Below are 8,836 nucleotides of genomic sequence, written 5' to 3' on the forward strand. Positions count from 1 at the left end.
TTAATTAAATTTAAAAAAAATACAAGGGCCGCGGCCAGCCCATGAAGGGCCTGGGCCCAGGCCCGGCCCTAGCCCTTATGGACTAGGGCCAGGGGCCTGAACCAGGCTTGGGTTTTTTTTCTCAGGCCCGGCCCAGATACGGTCATGCACTGTACAAAACCATGCCAGGCACGGCCTAGACGCTTAATGGGCCTGGGGTCAAGCATGTCGTGCCGGCACGGCACGGCACGTTTGACAACTCTACTTCTACTTTTCTTTTGTTTGTCGTTGTTCTCGTTTTAGTTTTATTGTCGCTTCATGTTTTCTGTCGTTTTTATGTGTATCACCTTTTTAGGTCGCTCCACGTATGAAGTTTATATAGTTCTTTTATCATTGTCTTTCTAACAGAGATTGTCTTTTTTCTTCTTTTTTTTTTTCATTTTCCACGTATTTCTCGTTTCTTTGTTGCTTCTTTTTCATGCCGTTTTAAATGAATTGTCGTTTCTTGTCGAGATTTACTCAATTTACTCCAAAAGCCTCAAATTATATAATTTTTTGTATCAATGTTTATTGTTTTTTATTTACTCAACATCTACTAATTTTTAATTAACAAACTCGTTTTTTCCTTACAAGTTCTTTTAAAAAAAATTAAAAATACAATTACTAGTTATAGTAAATAATAAATTATTTCTACCATAAAAATTCAAAACTAAACTATATATAATAAGTGAGTTTCATATTATTACGGTATTAAACTATTATATATATTATTCTTAAAGAAAATATCTACTCCGTTCATTTTACTATTTAAATCACAATTTAAACATTTTACTACGATAATTTTTCTCAAAAAATTTACATTTAATTTTTCTGTTACAGTATTTTTTTACGTAAATTAAGTTTTTTAAATTCAAATTCTCAATTCTAAGAAAAAAATGAAAAAAGTTATAGGGAGAAAGAGTGAAATAGGTCAAGACTTGAGATGAAATAAAATTAATAGGCCAATAGTTTACATAAGTTAATAAATAGGCCAAATTACTGTTTTCGTCCATAACTTGTTTGGTTATGAACCATAACTTGACAAGTTATTGTCCATAATTGTCCATAACTTGTCTGGTTATGAATCATAACTTGACAAGTTTATCCATAACTTATCTGGTTATAAACCATAACTTGACAAGTTATGACCTATTAATTTCTATAACTAAAAATTAACCTATATACTTTCTTAAACTTTTTATATTAGCTTATTTTTTACTATTTTCCAAAGTTATAACCCCCACGTGAGGCCAGACCCTGCTATTCCAGAGGGCATTTTTGTAAAACTAACCATGAACCGTCTTAAAGACGCTTTCGGTTTTCAAACGTTACGGATGGACTCATAGGACACGAACTGTCGCCATTTATAGATATTGCCGCCACTTTTTTGTTTTTTTAACTTCCAACGTAAGCTTCTTCTTTGGAAATCCTTTTATTTATAAAAGGCCTTCTCGTCCCACACTTCCACTCTCACTCTCTCGGAGAGCCTCAATTTCTGCGCTTTATCTTCCTTTCCTGCTTTTTGAGGTTAGTAGTTTGTTTTCTCTTTTAGCTTTCTTATTTATCTTTTTTTTTTTCAACCTAGTTTCTTTTCTGTTTGGTTTTTAAGAAACAGTGAGAAAAATGATAGGAGTTATTCTCGGCTTTCGTTGTCTGATATGTTACCTTTTATGTCAATTTTGCTCGTTGTGGGGTTGGTTTTGCTTTTCCTCATCCAATTCCTAGCGAAGAGAAATTCTCGTTTTTGTGAAAAAATGAAAATAAAGCGAAATTGCTTTCATATTGTGTATAAACGACATGTCGTCACTATCTATAGAGCAAAAATGAGAAGACGAGAAATCGACTTTTCGTGTGGTAAACAATGTCGTCTCACTGGGGGTAAACAACAAATACTTTATCTGAAAACGACGTGTCGTTTTTATTAAAGACGTTGTTTTCAATTATGAAAAGAAAACGACATGTTGTATTATTCTAGCATGGACTTGAGAATCTCATGAACTCATTGCATTTCGTGAGCCATGAGTAGAAATTTCCTCCCCTTTGAGCTTGGTTTAATTTCTCTTTTCAATTTCTGTTTTGTTTCTTGTTATGTGGATGTTTGGCTTCTAACGAAGTGTGAAAGTAGATGTGTTAACTCTCCATGAATCAATGTTATTATTAAACCTGTTTACTAAAACCATATTCATGTTTTGCAAAGTTCTTGTCAAATTCTCTTGTTTTATGATTGTTTTGATTTCTTTAATTTGGGGTGCTTGTTTTTCTTATGTGCAAAAGATTAAACTCAAAGTCATTTGGTAAAAACACAACATGACAAAAATGAAGGAGGAAGGAATCATCTTGGAATCAGACAAGGAAGCTGGACTGATCTCTGACTCCCCTGTCTCCGAATCAAGTTCTCATTTTGGGTATTTTGTTTCACCTTTCAAATTAAAATTTCTGCTTGTAGTTTATTCAAATAAAAAAAAAAGAAAAGAAAGATGTGCCTGTAGCTCTTCATTTTATGACATACTGACCATTATAGAAGAAACAAAAGGAGAAATAGCTTATTGTATTATCCTTGTCGTGTGTTTTGATGTCGTTTGTTTTTGCCGTTGTAGAAGAACGACTGGACCAACTAGACGCTCAACAAAAGGAGGATGGACAAAGGAAGAGGTTAGTTGCTGGTTACATGAATAGATTTATCACCTTTCATATCCCTAATATGCTCACGTGCTATGTTATATTGTAATAATCTTTATTAGCAAGACAATTAGTTGAATTTACAAATTCGAATAACAATAGTGATCGATTACGGTTCGAGATGTATTGTATTCAACAACCTTATCAATTTTATAAACACATAAAGCTATGCAGAAGCCAGCCAAAACAAATCTTAGAAATTTTTCAGTGCATAATCCTTGACATGTTACATAAGCTCTCATTTCCTACTTAATGGAACCATTGAACTAAAATGTAATTACAATATCAATTCAAGTATTTAACTATTTACCTGCAAACTAAAATGTAGGAAGCATTTTGGTGTCCTTGTAATGTACTCTTAAAGACTTTGAGTGTTCACTTTTCAAAATTTCACCTGTTCAATGAATATCTCAAGATTCTCATTAAAAAAAAAAGAAATAAGTCCTAAAACCGCGTCGAATTGCCACATAAACACTGCCTTTTGTAATGCGGATGAATCATAATGTTTCTGCCAGTTTCTGAAAAAGGAAGAAAAAAAGATGAGGGAAAATTGTTTGGTTTCCCGTGGCCTCAACTCCAATACAGCAGGATAATTATTACTTTGATAACTTTTGTTTATTCCTTTGGTGTAGCATTGTAATGCATAGATATGTGTACAATATCCGAACTCATGTTTTCTTATTTTGTCTAGGATAAGCTTCTGTCTGAGCTAGTCAAAAAGTTTCAAGCAAGGAATTGGAAGTTTATTGGTAAGTATAGCATCATATCAGTGACTAGTATTGACTCGAATCTCTTGCTTCCATACAATTCTTCGTTTAAGCTTTGGGACGGTCAGTTTGCTCCCGCTGAGGATGTTGTACTGAAGTACGAAAGGCAGTAATTTTTATTACCAATATAACACTCTCTCAATTCAAACTGTTTGATGCCATGCATAAAAACTAATTTGTTGCCTCATGAAAAACTGATGATTTGATGTCCTTATGCTTGTGATAAAGCTGCGCATATTCCTCCTCGAACGGATGTTCAATGCTTGCACCGCTGGCAAAAGGTTCTGAATCCTCAACTTGTTAAAGGATCATGGACAGAGGAGGTATCAAGAAACTATCCTCACTTACACATTTCTTAAGGCTCTACTTGTTTTTTATATTTGTTCTAAATCATCTCTATTTTGGGTGGAAACTTTTAGGAGGATGATCTATTAGTCAAACTAGTTGAAAAATACGGTTCCAAGAGATGGTCTGCTATTGCAAAGTCTTTACCAGGTCGCATGGGCAAGCAATGCAGGGAAAGGTAATCAATAACTCTTTCTACAGTAGTATATAGTTATTTGCTCCTTTTTTCGGACTAAATGTCTTCTATGACAGAATTCGGGCAAATCTGAAGCCAATAATCATTTTCAGGTGGTACAATCATTTAGACCCGGCTATAAAGAAAGATGCATGGACGGAAGAGGGAGAGCGGGCGCTTGCTTATTATCACCAAATATGTGGTAACAAGTGGGCAGATATAGCTAGGTTCTTACCTGGAAGGTATACTGCTGAAAAATGTGGCTTCTTCACTTGCATTACTTATGCATCCAATGCGTGTTTTACGATAATGCAATTGAACAAAAGAATGCAGAAGATCCTGCAAGAAAACATATGCAGTTTGAAAAAATAGGGATTTCTTGATCATTTTTTCTTTTCGCAACTTGGAATATCTGTTTCAGTTTATGTATATGTGACAGGACCGATAATGCCATTAAGAATCATTGGAATGGCACTCTGAAGAAGAAGACTGATTCATGCTCACTAGGCGGTGTTGGTTATCTGATGACTAGCCAAGAACCAACGAGGCCGAAGGACTGTACTTCAGAAGCTGTGGACTTGACATCAATGAGCAACACGACTGATGAACCCTCTTCAAGTTCTTTAACATTCGATGACGACAACATTGGCCAAACCGAGAAGAGAGAAAAAACTCGGGAAACACCTCTTTGTACTGGTGAGACCAATCATGACTCGGCTATTACCACAAACGCTCATGTCCCGGATCTAAACGTTCCATATTGCTACACAACTCCTACTAAGCCTGCACATCCTCATTATGCCAATGATGAGAGTCCAGAATCCATATTGAGAAAGTCCGCGATGACTTACAAAAACACACCTTCGATTATAAGGAAGAGAACGCCCAGGAGCGCTGTTCGTTCATGCTTCTCCGATGTCTCCTCTACACTGACCAGGAAGACAACATCTCACACTCGGGAAAAGGATGTCAACAGCACAGACTTACCAAACTCAAAACATGGTTGGATCTCAAATTCCATCAGTGGACCTCTCATTGCTGTTAAACCTCTGGAAAGGCGCTTGGAATATGCTTTCAATGAGGAAAAAGATTCAATTGATGTTAATTTGCCAGATCTTGGTATAATTGACATGTAATCTTTTTGTTTTAGATGCATGTGTGATAGAGAGAGAACGACTATATTGCCACACCCTTAAATCTTAATGACATGAGATGTAGGGACCTCAAAATTGAAAGGGATTAAAGGCTTTAATTAGTGTGCTTTTATGCTGTATTAAAATCTTTGAAACTGCCTTTTAAGAAGGCTTAAAAGGCTACGTTTATTTTATCGATTCGAATTTTCAATTTTAATTTTGTTATAGTTAAAAACTCTCACAAAAAAAATTATATTTAACTTTTTTTACTATAGTAAAAAGCTTTAATATAAAATCACATTTTAATTCAAATTGAAAACTCGAATCAATAAACTGAACGAAACTTTCTTTCATATGAGTGTGTTTTGATGTTAAAAATTTTGTTAAGCTATCGGACAATACAGATTGGTTGGCAGTTGTAATGTGAGCACCAAGTGGATCTCTCGTCAAAACAAATCAACCGTACATGATTACAAGTCACATGTCGACATGTCGTGTTGGGCTGTAAAAGATGTCCCGACACAAAAGAGAAACAAGATGTTAAATTGATACCAAATACTAAGAATTTGAAATGAGAACTTAATATTTTAGTACTACTACCAAAATAAAATGCTCTAGTTTGATCTGTTTGAACTTGTGTTTAGCCATACGTGGGCAACATGTAGTGTAGGATTCATGTCATGGGGTTAAAGGGAACTTTTTATGTAAGAAGCTGTGAGATTTTATTTTTTTATTTTTTTTTACCGATAGGAACTATTATTTTAGTCATGGATTAATTTTTTAATAGTCTAATATGTAAATTTGAATGGTTCTTTTCTTGATTGATTTGGTATACATGAATCAAGCTCCTCCAATCTTTTTTAATAATTAAAAGTTCTAATGGAATAATGGATCGATTCCCTTTAAGAAGAAGGAAAAAACCTAATTTCTTTAATTTCATATTATCATCTATATATATAATAAAGATCAAACATATGGAGAAGAGCCCGCTAACGAAGTCGAACCGGTAACGTACCCTCGCTGTCTTGGCTATGCTACCGGAGTGTCCACCTTAAAATTTACAACACTCCTATTCATAGATCATGACAATCAGAGATGGAAAATAGTTATTAACGTAAAATTTTCCGAAGAATTATAACTAAGCTTTCTTGATGGAGATAAAGCATGTATTAAGGATCCTTTACTATTATCTTTGTATGTTATTCTTTTATTAATATTATTTATTTTTTACGTTTGATTGATGGACTCAAAATTATTATTCAGAATCATTCTCGATTTATGCGTGTTTTTTATGAGAAAAAATATTATAGCGAATTATAAACTATAATTCGAATCATGACATGAATCTAACAACCAAACAGTCGCTTTCAATCGTGAGATATCAAATATCAACCGTGAGGTGTGCCTATGAATATCTTGCCCTGTTGTTTTCCGTTGTGGGGCTGCTTTCACTTTCATGGGCTTTTTCTTTTGAGGATGGAATTTCGTGGCTTTTAATGGTTTGAAGCTATCGTTTCGATTTCAGATAACGATAAAACGGAAAAGTGTGTCACTGAAATGGATGGCGTTCCGTCATTGTTATCGTTTTGCTAAAACACGATATGGGCATGATGGATATAGTTAGTTTCTTTTTCTTCTTTTTTCTTTTTTCTATTTTGGCCTAAAAGAATTTGGAATTTGCTTTTGAAACTCCATATGTTTAAATTCTTAATAATTGAAAGAAAAAAAATAAGAATATGTTTCGTATAATTCAATTTGTCTCTACTATGTGTCCACTTTTAGCACGTTTAATCTGCTCCTAAAATATCCTTTAAAAAAAAATAATTAAAGACAAGGCTTTTTACAGTGACATAATTTATATTTTAGTAAAACATGACCGAAATTAATTTCGACACTTATATTAGCTTTTAATCCGATTAATGATGCCATTATTTTCTTACACGTCGTATTTAGGGATGAAAGTGGGATTAGTTGCGGTGTATATTCTTAAACTCTATCCAATTGATTGTGATGTGTAAAAAAGAAAAAAAAAATCATTTTTGAGGGGAGAAAAAATGATGACCATATTTTCTTTATTTAAAAAAAAATATCCTATAAAAATAAGATAGCGTTTGGTATGAGAATTCTAGAATCATAAATTTATAATCATGAATCTGGTTCAAATCATTATTTATTTGTAAAAAGTGAAAAATGTTTTTTATTTAAGGTTTAAAAATCAGTATTTAATTTAAATAGTTCTTATTTAAGATTTGTATCTTGATATAATGTTTTAAATTAGAACTATTGTTGGTTTTAAAAGTACATTCTCTCTTGTTTAAATCTCTAATTCTGATCATAATTTTAAAATTATAATTAAACTCAAAATTATGAATTTTAATTTTAATTTTAAAATTAAAATTAGAATCACAACTAAACCGAACCTAAAAGATAAAGATGGCCAAGCTGGCAAAAGCTGTGTGTGATTTGTCGTTGCAATCTACCCTCGTCGGTCGCCGAAAAAGCGCAAAACTAATTTACACATAAAACGCGCTTTTCATTTACGATTTTTAACTAACCCCCAAGGGCCCAACAATAAATAAATAAATAGATAGATAGATAAAAAAATTACAAAATTAGAAAGTAATACCAATAAATAATAAATAATTGGAAAAGCGCGCCAACAAAAACCAACTTCACTCCAGAATTAGCTCAATCTCTATCCTCTGCCCCAAAACGGCAATAATTTTCCCGAGAAACAAACAAAAACTTCTCTCTCTCTCTTCTTATATTTCACCGCCTTTTTCTACCAATCCCTCGTCAGAACTTTCCAAAAGAAGACACTCGTTTGTTTCATCTTCAGATTCTCTCTCTAGAATTGCAGGATCAGCAATGGGGTCCGCGGAGCAGAGGATCCTAGTCACCGGCGGGGCGGGCTTCATCGGCAGCCACACGGTGGTTCAGCTCCTCCACGAAGGATTCGCCGTCTCCATCATCGACAACCTCGACAACTCCGTCATTGAGGCTGTCGATAGGGTTAGGGACCTGGTGGGCCCCGAGCTCTCCAGGAAGCTTCGTTTCCATCTGGTACGTCCGATCGATCTTCTTCTCCCGTCGTGCTGTGTTTGTTTCCCTAGAAAATTGTTTCTTTCTGTTGTGGAAGTGGAATTTTGGAAAACTGGAAACTCTTTTTTGCTTCCGTTTGCTTTGTTTTACAGCTTTTTAGAAGTACTTAAGTGGCTTTTGGCTTAATTTGGTTGCATTTCAGGGTGATCTCAGGAATAAGGAGGATCTGGAGAAGCTATTTGCCGACACTAGGTATTATAGAATTGTTCTAAATTTACTTACTTTTGGGTTCTTTCAATTTTACTTCATTTCATCATCAATTTTCTCAAAGCTTTACTGGACAGTCAATTAATATAGTTTTTTTTTCTTTTTTTTAAACATGAAACAGATTTGATGCTGTGATCCATTTTGCTGGCCTAAAAGCCGTAGGGGAAAGTGTTGATCACCCTCGTCGTTATTTCGACAATAATTTGATTGGCACAATCAATCTTTATGAGGTCATGGCAAAATACAATTGTAAAAAGGTTCGTTAATTGGAATCCTGTTTTTTCAGATTCTTGTAAAGATTTGATTTTTGTGTCGAGATGAAGCTTTATATGGAGATTAACCTTTGATATTATATATATATATATATATATATATATATTGGAAGTTGGAACTTGGGGGTGAGAGGATTT

At 34.0% G+C, this 8,836-nt stretch overlaps 2 protein-coding genes across 2 annotated transcripts in view; both read left to right on the forward strand.

Annotated features, from left to right (window-relative positions):
- The first annotated feature begins 1,505 nt into the window (after positions 1-1,505).
- LOC21393843 (transcription factor MYB3R-3) lies at positions 1,506-5,166 on the forward strand. The gene is made up of 8 exons (XM_024176184.1): positions 1,506-1,545; positions 2,293-2,423; positions 2,616-2,670; positions 3,389-3,446; positions 3,693-3,787; positions 3,884-3,987; positions 4,098-4,226; positions 4,424-5,166. Exons 2-8 carry the CDS (start codon positions 2,326-2,328, stop codon positions 5,118-5,120), a joined length of 1,236 nt encoding a protein of 411 aa, XP_024031952.1. The 5' UTR covers positions 1,506-1,545; positions 2,293-2,325; the 3' UTR covers positions 5,121-5,166.
- Positions 5,167-7,780: 2,614 nt separating this feature from the next.
- Positions 7,781-8,836, forward strand: part of LOC21393844 (bifunctional UDP-glucose 4-epimerase and UDP-xylose 4-epimerase 1) — a 3,152-nt gene continuing 2,096 nt past the window's right edge. The window contains exons 1-3 of the mRNA XM_010114248.2: positions 7,781-8,180; positions 8,362-8,411; positions 8,548-8,683. Coding sequence (XP_010112550.1) covers positions 7,986-8,180; positions 8,362-8,411; positions 8,548-8,683 — 381 coding nt within the window. The 5' untranslated portion in view covers positions 7,781-7,985. The remainder of the gene's footprint in view (positions 8,181-8,361; positions 8,412-8,547; positions 8,684-8,836) is intronic.

The sequence above is a fragment of the Morus notabilis genome, unplaced genomic scaffold (genome assembly GCF_000414095.1).
Source record: "Morus notabilis unplaced genomic scaffold, ASM41409v2 Scaffold912, whole genome shotgun sequence".
Taxonomy (NCBI): Eukaryota; Viridiplantae; Streptophyta; class Magnoliopsida; order Rosales; family Moraceae; genus Morus; species Morus notabilis.